The sequence below is a fragment of the Pseudophryne corroboree genome, chromosome 8 (genome assembly GCF_028390025.1).
Source record: "Pseudophryne corroboree isolate aPseCor3 chromosome 8, aPseCor3.hap2, whole genome shotgun sequence".
Lineage (NCBI taxonomy): Eukaryota > Metazoa > Chordata > Amphibia > Anura > Myobatrachidae > Pseudophryne > Pseudophryne corroboree.
Genome location: NC_086451.1, coordinates 451817787 through 451838192, shown reverse-complemented (window position 1 = coordinate 451838192; position 20406 = coordinate 451817787). Strand labels below are relative to the sequence as shown.

Sequence of the window (20406 nt, the reverse complement as noted above, 5' to 3'; positions counted from 1 at the left end):
TACGGAGTTCCCAGCATCCACTACGGACTACGAGAAACAGAATTACCGGTGAGTAAATTCTTATTTTTCCACATATAAGATATTTATAATAAAGAATGCGGGCGTCTGTGAATAAAGCAGGGTACATTATGTAAACGCACAATATTATACAGACGGGTAATACATAATGGCTGATTAGTAAAGAGTATAGAGAGTAGCGCAATGTTGTCTGTATGATAACTGGTCTTTATTACCACTGTTACCCAATGCAGCCAAAGGGGTGATATGAGATATTACATGTTACGACAATAAAGAAATATGTTTGTTAAAGCACCGTGCAGCGCTGGGCGTATACGGGGCGACACAGCGTTGGGGGCAGAGCAAAAAAAAAAGAAGAAGCAAATTTACACCTTGGCAATTCCATATAGAAATGAAGGGGGCCTGGCAAATGTAATATGTGCAGAGAGATTTATGGTTGGGGGAGGACCGTGTCCTAGCGCAGTTCTAAATCGCAGAGTAAGAATAAAGCCGCCCAGCATTTGTGGGCTACAGGCAAACGCAGATAGTATTTGGGTGTGGATTAAAGATCGACAATGCGGTGTATTCAATAACTGTTGAAAGCTGTCGTCTTGTTGGAAAGACAGCAGCTTCCGACAGTTTTAGGTCGGAAGGGGTTCCGACCTATTTATTAGGGCCCCGTCTATTCCGACAAGTCGGGAAACCCGACTTATCGGAATACTGTCGGAATGCATGCTGATCGCCGGCTTCAGCCACGATCAGCGTGCATTGTCGGAAGCGGGGCCAAACCCGACAGGTTTTAGCCCCGTTTCCGACAATCTCAATCCGACTTGAAAAAAAGTCGGAATGAGATGAGGGATCTGAGAGCAGGAGACGGGGGGGGGGGGGGGGAAGCAGCGCTGCAGCAGGGAGAGCAGGAACCCAGCGGCAGCGTCCACCCGCTGGAGCCGGGTGAACGCCGCCTTGAGCCTCCGCTGATGCAGCCGCTGCTCGCCCCGTCTCCTCCTCTCCGTCTCCCCCTCCTCCGCTGCTCTCCCACTGCTGCCCCCACCGCTGCAGACTCACGGCAGCCGCTGACAGCTCTTCCCCCCGCCCCCCTCCCCGGCGCCGCTGACAGCTCCCACCACCGCTGCTGTCAGCGCACTCGGCAGCTGCTGACAGCAGCGGCAGGACAAGACACCGGGAGTGGCCAAATCCGACGTTCGGATTTGGACGCTCTTTGAATAGGGGTTGTCGGGTCCATTCCGACAACTGCATGTCGGAATGGACCTGACTCTTATTGAATATACCCCAATGTGTCAAAAGGCAGACATGCAAATGGTCGACACAAAAAAGGTTGACACTTTTTTTTGTGTTATATTAACCGTAATACTTACCCTAACCCTCCTCTCCGGCAGCCTAACCCTCCCCCAGGTGCCTAAAGGGGGGGTACTCATGGAGCGATAATCTAAGCAATCTGACTAGATTGCTTAGATTTTAAGCAGTGATCTCTCCGTGTGTACCCCCACAGTAATAGCGATGCGCAGCCCCGCGTGTCGCTATCGCTGGTGCTAGATTGGCCTGCCATGCTAAGTCAAAGTAAAAGTCCCGTCTGCAAATGACAGTCGGCCAGTTACTCCCAAATGCCGTCACATAGATGAAGTTGGTTGCTGAGACATGTTCTTTATGTCCGTTTGAGTTATCCAATTTGTGTAAATGACCGTTTTCCGGCACGTGGGCGCGAATGGTCATTTGCATACGTACATTACCAGATTTTTGTTCCAAAGTGCCAGTTGGTTGGCTGTTTAAAAAGATAATAATTAGGTGTGTGGCCTGATAAGAACCACTGGTTTAAAGTAAAAAAACAAAACATTTATCAACCACGAACTAACGTAATGAAAACCCCAGTGTCTGAGGTGCTGACTGGGCGCAAACACTAACAGCAACAGGGCCACAATCCGCTCATTGCTGAGAGTTGATTCAGAAGTAGTTTTCCGTTGACCAGGGACCAGGAACATGACTGAGCCATCTCTGATTACTCACCAGTCCACAAATGGCCGATCCTATAATGTATAATAGAAGTGTTCTGTATATATGTCATTGTAGAAGGTCTGTCCTGTCTCCTCAGTATGCGTGCTTGGAAGCCTGGGTGTGTGTCCTCTCTACGGAGCAGAAGGGGGCGTTGACTGAGGTGACCCGGCATATGGGTGGTTATACTTGTGCTGTCAAGTCGATGCCGTCTTATGGCGACCCTATGGATAGCTGCTATGAACAATTTTCGATCTTTGCGGCTCAGCGTTGATAGTGAATGTTGATGCTAGTGTATATATAGTGTTGATGCTAGTGTATATATAATGGTAACACACTGTGTATATCTTTCTCTAGGAGCGTTTATGTATCCGTTGTCATCCTGTCTGAAATTCGGGGCTCTGATAATAGCTGGATTTGTAAGTATTGCAGTGTAATGTGCGGGTGGTGGGACTATACAATGATACGTCCACTCAGCAGGGTATTGGCCACCACGTTCTCTGAGCGGTCCTGGTCACAGCAGCTCTGCCAACCCTGCACCAACAATCTCCTCTTTTACAGTCCCAGCGGCCCCCTCATCTCCTCTCTCTCTCTCTCTCTCTCTCTCTCTCTCTCTCTCTCTCTCTCTCTCTCACACAGTCCCAGCGGCCCCCTCATCTCCTCTCTCTCTCTCTCTCACACAGTCCCAGCGGCCCCCTCATCTCCTCTCTCTCTCTCTCTCTCTCTCTCTCTCTCTCTCTCTCTCACACAGTCCCTGTGTCCCCCTCATCTCCTCTCTCTCTCTCTCTCTCTCTCTCTCAGTCCCTGTGTCCCCCTCATCTCCTCTCTCTCTCTCTCTCTCTCTCTCTCTCTCTCTCTCTCTCTCACACACAGTCCCAGCGGCCCCCTCATCTCCTCTCTCTCTCACTGTGTCCCCCTCATCTCCTCTCTCTCTCTCTCTCTCTGTCTCTCTCTCTCTCTCTCACACAGTCCCAGCGGCCCCGTCATCTCCTCTCTCTCTCACTGTGTCCCCCTCATCTCCTTTCTCTCTCACTGTGTCCCCCTCATCTCCTCTCTCTCTCTCTCACTGTGTGTCCCCTCCTCTCTCTCTTTCTTTCTCTCTCTCTCTCTCTCTCTCTCTCTCTCTCTCACACACACAGTCCCTGCGGCCCCCTCATCTCCTCTCTCTCTCACTGTGTCCCCCTCATCTCCTTTCTCTCTCACTGTGTCCCCCTCATCTCCTCTCTCTCTCACTGTGTCCCCCTCATCTCCTCTCTCTCTCTCTCACTGTGTGTCCCCTCATCTCCTCTCTTTCTCTCTCTCTCTCTCTCTCTCTCTCTCACACACAGTCCCTGCGGCCCCCTCATCTCCTCTCTCTCACTGTGTCCCCCTCATCTCCTCTCTCTCACTGTGTCCCCCTCATCTCCTCTCTCTCTCTCTCTCACTGTGTCCCCTCATCTCCTCCCTCTCTCTCTCTCTCTCACACACACAGTCACTGCGGCCCCCTCCTCTCCTCTCTCTCACACACAGTCACTGCGGCCCCTCATCTCCTCTCTCTCGCAGTCACTGCGGCCCCCTCATCTCCTCTCTCTCACACACAGTCACTGCGGCCCCCTCATCTCCTCTCTCTCGCAGTCACTGCGGCCCCCTCCTCTCCTCTCTCTCACACACAGTCACTGCGGCCCCCTCGTCTCCTCTCTCTCACACACAGTCACTGCGGCCCCCTCATCTCCTCTCTCTCACACACAGTCACTGCGGCCCCCTCATCTCCTCTCTCTCACAGTCACTGCGGCCCCCTCATCTCCCTTCTCTCACAGTCACTGCGGCCCCCTCATCTCCCTTCTCTCACAGTCACTGCGGCCCCTCATCTCCCTTCTCTCACAGTCACTGCGGCCCCCTCATCTCCCTTCTCTCACAGTCACTGCGGCCCCTCATCTCCCTTCTCTCACAGTCACTGCGGCCCCCTCATCTCCCTTCTCTCACAGTCACTGCGCCCCCTCATCTCCCTTCTCTCACAGTCACTGCGGCCCCCTCATCTCCTCTCTCTCACAGTCACTGCGGCCCCCTCATCTCCTCTCTCTCTCTCTCACAGTCACTGCGGCCCCCTCATCTCCTCTCTCACAGTCACTGCGGCCCCCTCATCTCCTCTCTCACAGTCACTGCGGCCCCCTCATCTCCCCTCTCTCTCTCTCTCACAGTCACTGCGGCCCCCTCATCTCCTCTCTCTCTCTCTCACAGTCACTGCGGCCCCCTCATCTCCTCTCTCTCACAGTCACTGCGGCCCCCTCATCTCCTCTCTCTCTCTCTCACAGTCACTGCGGCCCCCTCATCTCCTCTCACAGTCACTGCGGGCCCCTTATCTCCTCTATCCCACAGTCACTGCGTCCCCCTCATCTCCTCTCTCTCACAGTCACTGCGGCCCCCTCATCTCCTCTCTCTCTCACAGTCACTGCGGCCCCCTCATCTACTCTCTCTCTCTCTCTCTCTCTCTCTCTCTCTCTTTCTCTCTCTGTCACTGCGGGTCCCTCATCTCCTCTCTCTCTCTCACTGTGTCCCGCTCATCTCTCTCTCTCTCTCTCACACAGTACCTGCGGGTCCCTCATCACCCCTCTCTCACTGTCACTGCGGCCCCTCATCTCCCTTCTCTCACAGTCACTGCGGCCCCCTCATCTCCTCTCTCTCACAGTCACTGCGGGTCCCTCATCTACTCTCTCTCTCTTTCACTGCGGCCCCCTCACCTCCTCTCTCTCTCTCTGTCACTGCGGGTCCCTCATCTCCTCTCTCTCTCTCTCTCTCTCTCTCTCTGCGGCCCCCTCATCTCCCTTCTCTCACAGTCACTGCGGCCCCCTCATCTCCCTTCTCTCACAGTCACTGCGGCCCCTCATCTCCCTTCTCTCACAGTCACTGCGGCCCCCTCATCTCCCTTCTCTCACAGTCACTGCGGCCCCTCATCTCCTCTCTCTCACAGTCACTGCGGCCCCTCATCTCCTCTCTCTCACAGTCACTGCGGCCCCCTCATCTCCCTTCTCTCACAGTCACTGCGGCCCCCTCATCTCCCTTCTCTCACAGTCACTGCGGCCCCCTCATCTCCCTTCTCTCACAGTCACTGCGGCCCCCTCATCTCCTCTCTCTCACAGTCACTGCGGCCCCCTCATCTCCTCTCTCTCTCTCTCACAGTCACTGCGGCCCCCTCATCTCCTCTCTCTCACAGTCACTGCGGCCCCCTCATCTCCTCTCTCTCTCTCTCACAGTCACTGCGGCCCCCTCATCTCCTCTCACAGTCACTGCGGGCCCCTTATCTCCTCTATCCCACAGTCACTGCGTCCCCCTCATCTCCTCTCTCTCACAGTCACTGCGGCCCCCTCATCTCCTCTCTCTCTCACAGTCACTGCGGCCCCCTCATCTACTCTCTCTCTCTCTCTCTCTCTCTCTCTCTGTCACTGCGGGTCCCTCATCTCCTCTCTCTCTCTCTCACTGTGTCCCCCTCATCTCTCTCTCTCTCTCTCACACAGTACCTGCGGGTCCCTCATCACCCTTCTCTCACAGTCACTGCGGCCCCCTCATCTCCTCTCTCTCACAGTCACTGCGGCCCCCTCATCTCCTCTCTCTCACAGTCACTGCGGCCCCTCATCTCCTCTCTCTCTCTTTCACAGTCACTGCGGGTCCCTCATCTCCCCTCTCTCTCTCTCACAGTCACTCCGGCCCCCTCATCTCCTCTCTCTCACAGTCACTGCGGGTCCCTCATCTACTCTCTCTCTCTTTCACTGCGGCCCCCTCACCTCCTCTCTCTCTCTCTGTCACTGCGGGTCCCTCATCTCCTCTCTCTCTCTCTCTCTCTCTCTCTCTCTGCGGCCCCCTCATCTCCCTTCTCTCACAGTCACTGCGGCCCCCTCATCTCCCCTCTTTCTCTCACAGTCACTGCGGGTCCCTCATCACCCCTCTCTCTCTCTCTCTCTCTCACAGTCACTGCGGCCCCCTCATCTCCCTTCTCTCACAGTCACTGCGGCCCCCTCATCTCCTCTCTTTTTCTTTCTCTCTCTCTCTCTCTCTCTCTCACAATCACTGCGGCCCCCTCATCTCCCTTCTCTCACAGTCACTGCGGCCCCCTCATCTACGCTCTCTCACAGTCACTGCGGCCCCCTCATCTACGCTCTCTCTCTCTTTCTCTCTCTGTCACTGCGGCCCCCTCATCTCCCTTCTTTCTCTCTCAGTCACTGCGGCCCCCTCATCTCCCCTCTTTCTCTCTCAGTCACTGCGGCCCCCTCATCACCCCTCTCTCTCACAGTCACTGCGGCTCCCTCATCTCCCTTCTCTCACAGTCACTGCGGCCCCCTCATCTACTCTCTCTCTCTGTCACTGCGGGTCCCTCATCTCCTCTCTTTTTCTCTCTCTCTCTCTCTCTCTCTCTCACAGTCACTGCGGCTCCCTCATCTCCCTTCTCTCACAGTCACTGCGGCCCCCTCATCTCCCCTCTCTCTCTCTGTCACTGCGGCCCCCTCATCTCCCTTCTCTCACAGTCACTGCGGCCCCCTCATCTACTCTCTCTCACAGTCACTGCGGGTCCCTCATCACCCCTCTCTCTCTCTGTCACTGCGGGTCCCTCATCTCCTCTCTTTATCTCTCTCTCTCTCTCTCTCTCTCTCTCTCTCTCTCTCACAATCACTGCGGCCCCTTCATCTACTCTCTCTCTCTCTCTCTCTCTTTCACTGCGGCCCCCTCATCTCCTCTCTCTCACAGTCACTGCGGGTCCCTCATCACCCCTCTCTCTCTCTCTGTCACTGCGGCCCCCTCATCTCCCTTCTCTCACAGTCACTGCGGCCCCCTCATCTACTCTCTCTCTCTCTCTCTCTCTCTCTCTGCGGCCCCCTCATCTCCTCTCTCTCTGTCACTGCGGCCCCCTCATCTCCCTTCTCTCACAGTCACTGCGGCCCCCTCATCTCCCTTCTCTCACAGTCACTGCGGCCCCCTCATCTCCCTTCTCTCACAGTCACTGCGGCCCCCTCATCTCCCTTCTCTCACAGTCACTGCGGCCCCCTCATCTCCCTTCTCTCACAGTCACTGCGGCCCCCTCATCTCCTCTCTCTCTGTCACTGCGGCCCCCTCATCTCCCTTCTCTCACAGTCACTGCGGCCCCCTCATCTCCCTTCTCTCACAGTCACTGCGGCCCCCTCATCTCCCTTCTCTCACAGTCACTGCGGCCCCCTCATCTCCTCTCTCTCACAGTCACTGCGGCTCCCTCATCTCCCTTCTCTCACAGTCACTGCGGCCCCCTCCTCTCCCTTCTCTCACAGTCACTGCGGCCCCCTCATCTCCTCTATCCCACAGTCACTGCGGCCCCCTCATCTCCTCTATCCCACAGTCACTGCGGCCGCCTCATCTACTCTCTCTCTCTCTCTCTCTCTCTCTCTCTCTCTCTCTCTGTCACTGCGGGTCCCTCATCTCCTCTCTCTCTCTCACTGTGTCCCCCTCATCTCCTCTCTCTCTCTCACTGTGTCCCCCTCATCTCTCTCTCTCTCTCTCTCTCTCTCTCACACAGTACCTGCGGCCCCTCATCTCCTCTCTCTCTCTCTTACAGTCACTGTGGCCCCCTCATCTCCTCTCTCTCACAGTCACTGTGGCCCCCTCATCTCCTCTCTCTCACAGTCACTGTGGCCCCCTCATCTCCCTTCTCTCACAGTCACTGCGGCCCCCTCATCTCTCTCTCTCTCTCTCTCTCTCTCTCTCACAGTACCTGCGGCCCCTCATCTCCACTCTCTCTTACAGTCACTGTGGCCCCCTCATCTCCTCTCTCTCTCTCACTGTGTCCCCCTCATCTCCTCTCTCTCTCTCACTGTGTCCCCCTCATCTCTCTCTCTCTCTCTCTCTCTCTCTCTCTCTCTCTCACAGTACCTGCGGCCCCTCATCTCCACTCTCTCTTACAGTCACTGTGGCCCCCTCATCTCCTCTCTCTCTCTTACAGTCACTGTGGCCCCCTCATCTCCTCTCTCTCACAGTCACTGCGGCCCCCTCATCTCCTCTCTCTCTCTTACAGTCACTGCGCCCCTCTCCCTTCTCTCACAGTCACTGCGGCCCCCTCCTCTCCCTTCTCTCACAGTCACTGCGGCCCCCTCATCTCCCTTCTCTCATAGTCACTGCGGCCCCCTCATCTCCCTTCTCTCACAGTCACTGCGGCCCTCTCATCTCCCTTCTCTCAGTCACTGCGGCCCCCTCATCTCCCTTCTCTCACAGTCACTGCGGCCCCCTCCTCTCCCTTCTCTCACAGTCACTGCGGCCCCCTCATCTCCCTTCTCTCATAGTCACTGCGGCCCCCTCATCTCCCTTCTCTTACAGTCACTGCGGCCCCCTCATCTCCCTTCTCTCACAGTCACTGCGGCCCCCTCATCTCCCTTCTCTCACAGTCACTGCGGCCCCCTCCTCTCCCTTCTCTCACAGTCACTGCGGCCCCCTCATCTCCCTTCTCTCATAGTCACTGCGGCCCCCTCATCTCCCTTCTCTTACAGTCACTGCGGCCCCCTCATCTCCCTTCTCCCACAGTCACTGCGGCCCCCTCATCTCCTCTATCCCACAGTCACTGCGGCCGCCTCATCTACTCTCTCTCTCTCTCTCTCTCTCTCTCTCTCTCTGTCACTGCGGGTCCCTCATCTCCTCTCTCTCTCTCACTGTGTCCCCCTCATCTCCTCTCTCTCTCTCACTGTGTCCCCCTCATCTCTCTCTCTCTCTCTCTCTCTCTCTCTCTCTCTCACACAGTACCTGCGGCCCCTCATCTCCTCTCTCTCTCTCTTACAGTCACTGTGGCCCCCTCATCTCCTCTCTCTCACAGTCACTGTGGCCCCCTCATCTCCTCTCTCTCACAGTCACTGTGGCCCCCTCATCTCCCTTCTCTCACAGTCACTACGGCCCCATCATCTCCCTTCTCTCACAGTCACTGCGGCCCCCTCATCTCTCTCTCTCTCTCTCTCTCACAGTACCTGCGGCCCCTCATCTCCACTCTCTCTTACAGTCACTGTGGCCCCCTCATCTCCTCTCTCTCTCTTACAGTCACTGTGGCCCCCTCATCTCCTCTCTCTCACAGTCACTGCGGCCCCCTCATCTCCTCTCTCTCTCTCTTACAGTCACTGCGCCCCTCTCCCTTCTCTCACAGTCACTGCGGCCCCCTCCTCTCCCTTCTCTCACAGTCACTGCGGCCCCCTCATCTCCCTTCTCTCATAGTCACTGCGGCCCCTCATCTCCCTTCTCTCAGTCACTGCGGCCCCCTCATCTCCTCTCTCACAGTCACTGCGGCCCCCTCATCTCCCTTCTCTCACAGTCACTGCGGCCCTCTCATCTCCCTTCTCTCAGTCACTGCGGCCCCCTCATCTCCCTTCTCTCACAGTCACTGCGGCCCTCTCATCTCCCTTCTCTCAGTCACTGCGGCCCCCTCATCTCCCTTCTCTCACAGTCACTGCGGCCCCCTCCTCTCCCTTCTCTCACAGTCACTGCGGCCCCCTCATCTCCCTTCTCTCATAGTCACTGCGGCCCCCTCATCTCCCTTCTCTTACAGTCACTGCGGCCCCCTCATCTCCCTTCTCTCACAGTCACTGCGGCCCCCTCATCTACTCTCTCACAGTCTCTGCGGCCCCCTCATCTCCCTTCTCTCACAGTCACTTCGGCCCCCTCGTCTCCTCTCTCTCACAGTCACTGCGGCCCCCTCATCTCCCTTCTCTCACAGTCACTGCGGCCCCCTCATCTCCCTTCTCTCAGTCACTGCGGCCCCCTCATCTCCCTTCTCTCACAGTCACTGCGGCCCCCTCGTCTCCTCTCTCTCACAGTCACTGCGGCCCCCTCATCTTCCTTCTCTCACAGTCACTGCGGCCCCCTCATCTTCCTTCTCTCACAGTCACTGCGGCCCCCTCATCTACTCTCTCACAGTCACTGCGGCCCCCTCATCTCCCTTTTCTCACAGTCACTGCGGCCCCCTCATCTCCCTTCTCTCAGTCACTGCGGCCCCCTCATCTCCCTTCTCTCACAGTCACTGCGGCCCCCTCATCTCCCTTCTGTCAGTCACTTCGGCCCCCTCATCTCCCTTCTCTCACAGTCACTGCGGCCCCCTCATCTCCCTTCTCTCAGTCACTGCGGCCCCCTCATCTCCCTTCTCTCACAGTCACTGCGGCCCCCTCATCTCCCTTCTCTCACAGTCACTGCGGCCCCCTCATCTCCCTTCTCTCAGTCACTTCGGCCCCCTCATCTCCCTTCTCTCACAGTCACTGCGGCCCCCTCATCTCCCTTCTCTCACAGTCACTGCGGCCCCCTCATCTCCCTTCTCTCAGTCACTGCGGCCCCCTCATCTCCCTTCTCTCAGTCACTGCGGCCCCCTCATCTCCCTTTTCTCACAGTCACTGCGGCCCCCTCATCTCCCTTCTCTCATAGTCACTGCGGCCCCCTCATCTCCCTTCTCTCTCAGTCACTGCGGCCCCCTCATCTCCCTTCTCTCACAGTCACTGCGGCCCCCTCCTCTCCCTTCTCTCACAGTCACTGCGGCCCCCTCATCTCCCTTCTCTCACAGTCACTGCGGCCCCCTCATCTCCCTTCTCTCAGTCACTGCGGCCCCCTCCTCTCCCTTCTCTCACAGTCACTGCGGCCCCCTCATCTCCCTTCTCTCACAGTCACTGCGGCCCCCTCATCTCCCTTCTCTCACAGTCCCTGCGGCCCCCTCATCTCCCTTCTCTCACACAGTCCCAGCGGCCCCCTCATCTCCTCTCTCTCACACACAGTCCCTGCGGCCCCCTCATCTCCTCTCTCTCTCACTGTGTCCCCCTCATCTCCTCTCTCTCTTACTCTCTCTCTCTCTCTCTCTCTCTCTGACACAGTCCCTGCGGCCCCCTCATCTCCTCTCTCTCACTCACTGTGTCCCCCTCATCTCCTCTCTCTCTCTCTCACTGTGTGTCCCCTCATCTCCTCTCTCTCTCTTTCTTTCTCTCTCTCTCTCTCTCTCTCACACACAGTCCCTGCGGCCCCCTCATCTCCTCTCTCTCACAGTCACTGCGGCCCCCTCATCTACTCTCTCTCTCTCTTTCACTGCGGCCCCTCACCTCCTCTCTCTCACAGTCACTGCGGGTCCCTCATCACCCCTCTCTCTCTCTGTCACAGCGGGTCCCTCATCTCCTCTCTTTTTCTTTCTCTCTCTCTCTCTCTCTCTCTCTCTCTCACAATCACTGCGGCCCCCTCATCTCCCCTCTCTCTCTCTCTGTCACTGCGGCCCCCTCATCTCCTCTCTCTCTCTTACTGCGGGTCCCTCGTCTTCTCTCACAGTCACTGCGGCCCCCTCATCTCCCCTCTTTCTCTCTGTCACTGCGGCCCCCTCATCACCCCTCTTTCTCTCACAGTCACTGCGGGTCCCTCATCACCCCTCTCTCTCTCTCTCTCTCTCTCTCTCTCTCTCTCTCTCTCACAATCACTGCGGCCCCCTCATCTCCCTTCTCTCAGTCACTGCGGCCCCCTCATCTCCTCTCTCTCACACTCACTGTGGCCCCCTCATCTACGCTCTCTCTCTCTGTCACTGCGGCCCCCTCATCTCCTCTCTCTCTCTCTTACTGCGGGTCCCTCGTCTTCTCTCACAGTCACTGCGGCCCCCTCATCTCCCCTCTTTCTCTCTCAGTCACTGCGGCCCCCTCATCTCCCCTCTTTCTCTCTCAGTCACTGCGGCCCCCTCATCTCCCCTCTTTCTCTCACAGTCACTGCGGGTCCCTCATCTCCTCTCTTTTTCTCTCTCTCTCTCTCTCTCACAATCACTGCGGCCCCTTCATCTTCCCTCTCTCTCTCTGTCACTGCGGCCCCCTCATCTCCCTTCTCTCACAGTCACTGCGGCCCCCTCATCTCCTCTCTCTCACAGTCACTGCGGCCCCCTCATCTCCTCTATCCCACAGTCACTGCGGCTCCCTCATCTCCCTTCTCTCACAGTCACTGCGGCCCCCTCATCTCCCTTCTCTCACAGTCACTGCGGCCCCCTCATCTCCCTTCTCTCACAGTCACTGCGGCCCCCTCATCTCCCTTCTCTCTGTCACTGCGGCCCCCTCATCTCCTTTCTCTCTCTCTCTCTCTCTCTCTCTCTTTCACTGCGGCCCCCTCATCTACTCTCTCTCTCTCTTTCACTGCGGCCCCCTCATCTCCTCTCTCTCACAGTCACTGCGGGTCCCTCTTCACCCCTCTCTCTCTCTCTGTTACTGCGGCCCCCTCATCTCCCTTCTCTCACAGTCACTGCGGCCCCCTCATCTACTCTCTCTCTCTCTCTCTCTCTCTCTCTCTGCGGCCCCCTCATCTCCTCTCTCTCACAGTCACTGCGGCCCCCTCATCTCCCTTCTCTCAGTCACTGCGGCCCCCTCATCTCTCTTCTCTCACAGTCACTGCGGCCCCCTCATCTCCCTTCTCTCACAGTCACTGCGGCCCCCTCATCTCCCTTCTCTCACAGTCACTGCGGCCCCCTCATCTCCCTTCTCTCACAGTCACTGCGGCCCCCTCATCTCCCTTCTCTCACAGTCACTGCGGCCCCCTCATCTCCCTTCTCTCACAGTCACTGCGGCCCCCTCATCTCCCTTCTCTCACAGTCACTGCGGCCCCCTCATCTCCCTTCTCTCACAGTCACTGCGGCCCCCTCATCTCCTCTCTCTCACAGTCACTGCGGCCCCCTCATCTCCCTTTTCTCACAGTCACTGCGGCCCCCTCATCTCCCTTCTCTCACAGTCACTGCGGCCCCCTCATCTACTCTCTCTCTCTCTCTCTCTCTCTCTCTCTCTGCGGCCCCCTCATCTCCCTTCTCTCACAGTCACTGCGGCCCCCTCATCTCCCCTCTCTCTCTCTGTCACTGCGGCCCCCTCATCTCCTCTCTCTCTCTTACTGCGGGTCCCTCGTCTTCTCTCACAGTCACTGCGGCCCCCTCATCTACTCTCTCTCACAGTCACTGCGGCCCCCTCATCTCCCTTCTCTCACAGTCACTGCGGCCCCCTCATCTCCCCTCTTTCTCTCTCAGTCACTGCGGCCCCCTCATCTCCCCTCTTTCTCTCACAGTCACTGCGGCCCCCTCATCACCCCTCTCTCTCACAGTCACTGCGGCCCCTCATCTCCCCTCTCTCTCTCTGTCACTGCGGCCCCCTCATCTCCTCTCTCTCTCTTACTGCGGGTCCCTCGTCTTCTCTCACAGTCACTGCGGCCCCCTCATCTCCCCTCTCTCTCTCTGTCACTGCGGCCCCCTCATCTCCTCTCTCTCTCTTACTGCGGGTCCCTCGTCTTCTCTCACAGTCACTGCGGCCCCCTCATCTACTCTCTCTCACAGTCACTGCGGCCCCCTCATCTCCCTTCTCTCACAGTCACTGCGGCCCCCTCATCTCCCCTCTTTCTCTCTCAGTCACTGCGGCCCCCTCATCTCCCCTCTTTCTCTCACAGTCACTGCGGCCCCCTCATCACCCCTCTCTCTCACAGTCACTGCGGCTCCCTCATCTCCTCTCTTTTTCTCTCTCTCTCTCTCTCACAATCACTGCGGCCCCTTCATCTTCCCTCTCTCTCTCTGTCACTGCGTCCCCCTCATCTCCCTTCTCTCTCTGTCACTGCGGCCCCCTCATCTAATCTCTCTCACAGTCACTGCGGGTCCCTCATCTCCTCTCTTTTTCTTTCTCTCTCTCTCTCTCTCTCTCTCTCTCACAATCACTGCGGCCCCCTCATCTCCTTTCTCTCTCTCTCTCTCTCTCTCTCTCTCTTTCACTGCGGCCCCCTCATCTCCTTTCTCTCTCTCTCTCTCTCTCTCTCACAGTCACTGCGGCCCCCTCATCTCCCTTCTCTCACAGTCACTGCGGCCCCCTCATCTACTCTCTCTCTCTCTCTCTCTCTCTCTCTCTCTCTCTCTGCGGCCCCCTCATCTCCTCTCTCTCACAGTCACTGCGGCCCCCTCCTCTCCCTTCTCTCACAGTCACTGCGGCCCCCTCATCTCCCTTCTCTCAGTCACTGCGGCCCCCTCATCTCCCTTCTCTCACAGTCACTGCGGCCCCCTCATCTCCCTTCTCTCACAGTCACTGCGGCCCCCTCATCTCCTTTCTCTCACAGTCACTGCGGCCCCCTCGTCTCCCTTCTCTCACAGTCACTGCGGCCCCCTCATCTCCCTTCTCTCACAGTCACTGCGGCCCCCTCATCTCCCTTCTCTCAGTCACTGCGGCCCCCTCCTCTCCCTTCTCTCACAGTCACTGCGGCCCCCTCCTCTCCCTTCTCTCACAGTCACTGCGGCCCCCTCATCTCCCTTCTCTCACAGTCACTGCGGCCCCCTCATCTCCCTTCTCTCACAGTCACTGCGGCCCCCTCATCTCCCTTCTCTCACAGTCACTGCGGCCCCCTCATCTCCCTTCTCTCACAGTCACTGCGGCCCCCTCATCTCCCTTCTCTCACAGTCACTGCGGCCCCCTCATCTCCCTTCTCTCACAGTCACTGCGGCCCCCTCATCTCCTCTCTCTCTCTCTCTCTCTCTCTCTCTCACAATCACTGCGGCCCCCTCATCTCCCCTCTCTCTCTCTCTCTGTCACTGCGGCCCCCTCATCTCCCTTTTCTCACAGTCACTGCGGCCCCCTCATCTCCTCTCTCACAGTCACTGCGGCCCCCTCATCTCCCTTCTCTCTCAGTCACTGCGGCCCCCTCATCTCTTCTCTCTCACAGTCACTGCGGCCCCCTCATCTCCTCTCTCTAACAGTCACTGTGGCCCCCTCATCTCCTCTCTCTCACAGTCACTGCGGCCCCCTCATCTCCCTTCTCTAACAGTCACTGCGGCCCCCTCATCTCCCTTCTCTCACAGTCACTGCGGCCCCCTCATCTCTCTTCTCTCACAGTCACTGCGGCCCCCTCATCTCCTCTCTCTCACAGTCACTGCGGCCCCCTCATCTCCCTTCTCTAACAGTCACTGCGGCCCCCTCATCTCCCTTCTCTCACAGTCACTGCGGCCCCCTCATCTCCCTTCTCTCACAGTCACTGCGGCCCCCTCATCTCCCTTCTCTCACAGTCACTGCGGCCCCCTCATCTCCCTTCTCTCACAGTCACTGCGGCCCCCTCATCTACTCTCTCTCTCTCTCTCTCTCTCTCTCTGCGGCCCCCTCATCTCCCTTCTCTCACAGTCACTGCGGCCCCCTCATCTCCCCTCTCTCTCTCTGTCACTGCGGCCCCCTCATCTCCTCTCTCTCTCTTACTGCGGGTCCCTCGTCTTCTCTCACAGTCACTGCGGCCCCCTCATCTACTCTCTCTCACAGTCACTGCGGCCCCCTCATCTCCCTTCTCTCACAGTCACTGCGGCCCCCTCATCTCCCCTCTTTCTCTCTCAGTCACTGCGGCCCCCTCATCTCCCCTCTTTCTCTCACAGTCACTGCGGCCCCCTCATCACCCCTCTCTCTCACAGTCACTGCGGCCCCCTCATCTCCCTTCTCTCACAGTCACTGCGGCTCCCTCATCTCCCTTCTCTCACAGTCACTGCGGCCCTCTCATCTCCCTTCTCTCAGTCACTGCGGCCCCCTCATCTCCCTTCTCTCACAGTCACTGCGGCCCCCTCCTCTCCCTTCTCTCACAGTCACTGCGGCCCCCTCATCTCCCTTCTCTCATAGTCACTGCGGCCCCCTCATCTCCCTTCTCTTACAGTCACTGCGGCCCCCTCATCTCCCTTCTCTCACAGTCACTGCGGCCCCCTCATCTCCCTTCTCTCACAGTCACTGCGGCCCCCTCATCTCCCTTCTCTCAGTCACTGCGGCCCCCTCATCTCCCTTCTCTCACAGTCACTGCGGCCCCCTCGTCTCCTCTCTCTCACAGTCACTGCGGCCCCCTCATCTTCCTTCTCTCACAGTCACTGCGGCCCCCTCATCTTCCTTCTCTCACAGTCACTGCGGCCCCCTCATCTACTCTCTCACAGTCTCTGCGGCCCCCTCATCTCCCTTCTCTCACAGTCACTTCGGCCCCCTCGTCTCCTCTCTCTCACAGTCACTGCGGCCCCCTCATCTCCTCTCTCTCACAGTCACTGCGGCCCCCTCATCTCCCTTCTCTCACAGTCACTGCGGCCCCCTCATCTCCCTTCTCTCAGTCACTGCGGCCCCCTCATCTCCCTTCTCTCACAGTCACTGCGGCCCCCTCGTCTCCTCTCTCTCACAGTCACTGCGGCCCCCTCATCTTCCTTCTCTCACAGTCACTGCGGCCCCCTCATCTTCCTTCTCTCACAGTCACTGCGGCCCCCTCATCTACTCTCTCACAGTCACTGCGGCCCCCTCATCTCCCTTTTCTCACAGTCACTGCGGCCCCCTCATCTCCCTTCTCTCAGTCACTGCGGCCCCCTCATCTCCCTTCTCTCACAGTCACTGCGGCCCCCTCATCTCCCTTCTGTCAGTCACTTCGGCCCCCTCATCTCCCTTCTCTCACAGTCACTGCGGCCCCCTCATCTCCCTTCTCTCAGTCACTGCGGCCCCCTCATCTCCCTTCTCTCACAGTCACTGCGGCCCCCTCATCTCCCTTCTCTCACAGTCACTGCGGCCCCCTCATCTCCCTTCTCTCAGTCACTTCGGCCCCCTCATCTCCCTTCTCTCACAGTCACTGCGGCCCCCTCATCTCCCTTCTCTCACAGTCACTGCGGCCCCCTCATCTCCCTTCTCTCAGTCACTGCGGCCCCCTCATCTCCCTTCTCTCAGTCACTGCGGCCCCCTCATCTCCCTTTTCTCACAGTCACTGCGGCCCCCTCATCTCCCTTCTCTCATAGTCACTGCGGCCCCCTCATCTCCCTTCTCTCTCAGTCACTGCGGCCCCCTCATCTCCCTTCTCTCACAGTCACTGCGGCCCCCTCCTCTCCCTTCTCTCACAGTCACTGCGGCCCCCTCATCTCCCTTCTCTCACAGTCACTGCGGCCCCCTCATCTCCCTTCTCTCAGTCACTGCGGCCCCCTCCTCTCCCTTCTCTCACAGTCACTGCGGCCCCCTCATCTCCCTTCTCTCACAGTCACTGCGGCCCCCTCATCTCCCTTCTCTCACAGTCCCTGCGGCCCCCTCATCTCCCTTCTCTCACACAGTCCCAGCGGCCCCCTCATCTCCTCTCTCTCACACACAGTCCCTGCGGCCCCCTCATCTCCTCTCTCTCTCACTGTGTCCCCCTCATCTCCTCTCTCTCTTACTCTCTCTCTCTCTCTCTCTCTCTCTCTCTGACACAGTCCCTGCGGCCCCCTCATCTCCTCTCTCTCACTCACTGTGTCCCCCTCATCTCCTCTCTCTCTCTCTCACTGTGTGTCCCCTCATCTCCTCTCTCTCTCTTTCTTTCTCTCTCTCTCTCTCTCTCTCACACACAGTCCCTGCGGCCCCCTCATCTCCTCTCTCTCACAGTCACTGCGGCCCCCTCATCTACTCTCTCTCTCTCTTTCACTGCGGCCCCTCACCTCCTCTCTCTCACAGTCACTGCGGGTCCCTCATCACCCCTCTCTCTCTCTGTCACAGCGGGTCCCTCATCTCCTCTCTTTTTCTTTCTCTCTCTCTCTCTCTCTCTCTCTCACAATCACTGCGGCCCCCTCATCTCCCCTCTCTCTCTCTCTGTCACTGCGGCCCCCTCATCTCCTCTCTCTCTCTTACTGCGGGTCCCTCGTCTTCTCTCACAGTCACTGCGGCCCCCTCATCTCCCCTCTTTCTCTCTGTCACTGCGGCCCCCTCATCACCCCTCTTTCTCTCACAGTCACTGCGGGTCCCTCATCACCCCTCTCTCTCTCTCTCTCTCTCTCTCTCACAATCACTGCGGCCCCCTCATCTCCCTTCTCTCAGTCACTGCGGCCCCCTCATCTCCTCTCTCTCACACTCACTGTGGCCCCCTCATCTACGCTCTCTCTCTCTGTCACTGCGGCCCCCTCATCTCCTCTCTCTCTCTCTTACTGCGGGTCCCTCGTCTTCTCTCACAGTCACTGCGGCCCCCTCATCTCCCCTCTTTCTCTCTCAGTCACTGCGGCCCCCTCATCTCCCCTCTTTCTCTCTCAGTCACTGCGGCCCCCTCATCTCCCCTCTTTCTCTCACAGTCACTGCGGGTCCCTCATCTCCTCTCTTTTTCTCTCTCTCTCTCTCTCTCACAATCACTGCGGCCCCTTCATCTTCCCTCTCTCTCTCTGTCACTGCGGCCCCCTCATCTCCCTTCTCTCACAGTCACTGCGGCCCCCTCATCTCCTCTCTCTCACAGTCACTGCGGCCCCCTCATCTCCTCTATCCCACAGTCACTGCGGCTCCCTCATCTCCCTTCTCTCACAGTCACTGCGGCCCCCTCATCTCCCTTCTCTCACAGTCACTGCGGCCCCCTCATCTCCCTTCTCTCACAGTCACTGCGGCCCCCTCATCTCCCTTCTCTCTGTCACTGCGGCCCCCTCATCTCCTTTCTCTCTCTCTCTCTCTCTCTCTCTCTCTTTCACTGCGGCCCCCTCATCTACTCTCTCTCTCTCTTTCACTGCGGCCCCCTCATCTCCTCTCTCTCACAGTCACTGCGGGTCCCTCTTCACCCCTCTCTCTCTCTCTGTTACTGCGGCCCCCTCATCTCCCTTCTCTCACAGTCACTGCGGCCCCCTCATCTACTCTCTCTCTCTCTCTCTCTCTCTCTCTCTGCGGCCCCCTCATCTCCTCTCTCTCACAGTCACTGCGGCCCCCTCATCTCCCTTCTCTCAGTCACTGCGGCCCCCTCATCTCTCTTCTCTCACAGTCACTGCGGCCCCCTCATCTCCCTTCTCTCACAGTCACTGCGGCCCCCTCATCTCCCTTCTCTCACAGTCACTGCGGCCCCCTCATCTCCCTTCTCTCACAGTCACTGCGGCCCCCTCATCTCCCTTCTCTCACAGTCACTGCGGCCCCCTCATCTCCCTTCTCTCACAGTCACTGCGGCCCCCTCATCTCCCTTCTCTCACAGTCACTGCGGCCCCCTCATCTCCCTTCTCTCACAGTCACTGCGGCCCCCTCCTCTCCCTTCTCTCACAGTCACTGCGGCCCCCTCATCTCCCTTCTCTCACAGTCACTGCGGCCCCCTCATCTACTCTCTCTCTCTCTCTCTCTCTCTCTCTCTCTCTCTCTGCGGCCCCCTCATCTCCCTTCTCTCACAGTCACTGCGGCCCCCTCATCTCCTCTCTCTCTCTTACTGCGGGTCCCTCGTCTTCTCTCACAGTCACTGCGGCCCCCTCATCTACTCTCTCTCACAGTCACTGCGGCCCCCTCATCTCCCTTCTCTCACAGTCACTGCGGCCCCCTCATCTCCCCTCTTTCTCTCTCAGTCACTGCGGCCCCCTCATCTCCCCTCTTTCTCTCACAGTCACTGCGGCCCCCTCATCACCCCTCTCTCTCACAGTCACTGCGGCCCCCTCATCTCCCCTCTCTCTCTCTGTCACTGCGGCCCCCTCATCTCCTCTCTCTCTCTTACTGCGGGTCCCTCGTCTTCTCTCACAGTCACTGCGGCCCCCTCATCTCCCCTCTCTCTCTCTGTCACTGCGGCCCCCTCATCTCCTCTCTCTCTCTTACTGCGGGTCCCTCGTCTTCTCTCACAGTCACTGCGGCCCCCTCATCTACTCTCTCTCACAGTCACTGCGGCCCCCTCATCTCCCTTCTCTCACAGTCACTGCGGCCCCCTCATCTCCCCTCTTTCTCTCTCAGTCACTGCGGCCCCCTCATCTCCCCTCTTTCTCTCACAGTCACTGCGGCCCCCTCATCACCCCTCTCTCTCACAGTCACTGCGGCTCCCTCATCTCCTCTCTCTCTCTTACTGCGGGTCCCTCGTCTTCTCTCACAGTCACTGCGGCCCCCTCATCTACTCTCTCTCACAGTCACTGCGGCCCCCTCATCTCCCTTCTCTCACAGTCACTGCGGCCCCCTCATCTCCCCTCTTTCTCTCTCAGTCACTGCGGCCCCCTCATCTCCCCTCTTTCTCTCACAGTCACTGCGGCCCCCTCATCACCCCTCTCTCTCACAGTCACTGCGGCCCCTTCATCTTCCCTCTCTCTCTCTGTCACTGCGTCCCCCTCATCTCCCTTCTCTCTCTGTCACTGCGGCCCCCTCATCTAATCTCTCTCACAGTCACTGCGGGTCCCTCATCTCCTCTCTTTTTCTTTCTCTCTCTCTCTCTCTCTCTCTCTCTCTCACAATCACTGCGGCCCCCTCATCTCCTTTCTCTCTCTCTCTCTCTCTCTCTTTCACTGCGGCCCCCTCATCTCCTTTCTCTCTCTCTCTCTCTCTCTCACAGTCACTGCGGCCCCCTCATCTCCCTTCTCTCACAGTCACTGCGGCCCCCTCATCTACTCTCTCTCTCTCTCTCTCTCTCTCTCTGCGGCCCCCTCATCTCCTCTCTCTCACAGTCACTGCGGCCCCCTCCTCTCCCTTCTCTCACAGTCACTGCGGCCCCCTCATCTCCCTTCTCTCAGTCACTGCGGCCCCCTCATCTCCCTTC

The 20406-nt window shown here is 58.3% G+C and overlaps 1 protein-coding gene across 4 annotated transcripts in view; it reads left to right on the top strand.

The window, feature by feature from the left end:
• Window positions 1-20406, top strand: part of CUTA (cutA divalent cation tolerance homolog) — a 111203-nt gene that overhangs the window by 42602 nt on the left and 48195 nt on the right. For 3 of the 4 annotated variants that reach the window (XM_063938290.1, XM_063938288.1, XM_063938289.1), the window contains exon 2: window positions 2362-2423. In XM_063938290.1, coding sequence (XP_063794360.1) covers window positions 2370-2423 — 54 coding nt within the window. In that variant the 5' untranslated portion in view covers window positions 2362-2369. Of the gene's footprint in view, window positions 1-2355; window positions 2424-20406 lie in introns of those variants that run through there. The other variant, XM_063938291.1, reaches the window with a different exon arrangement.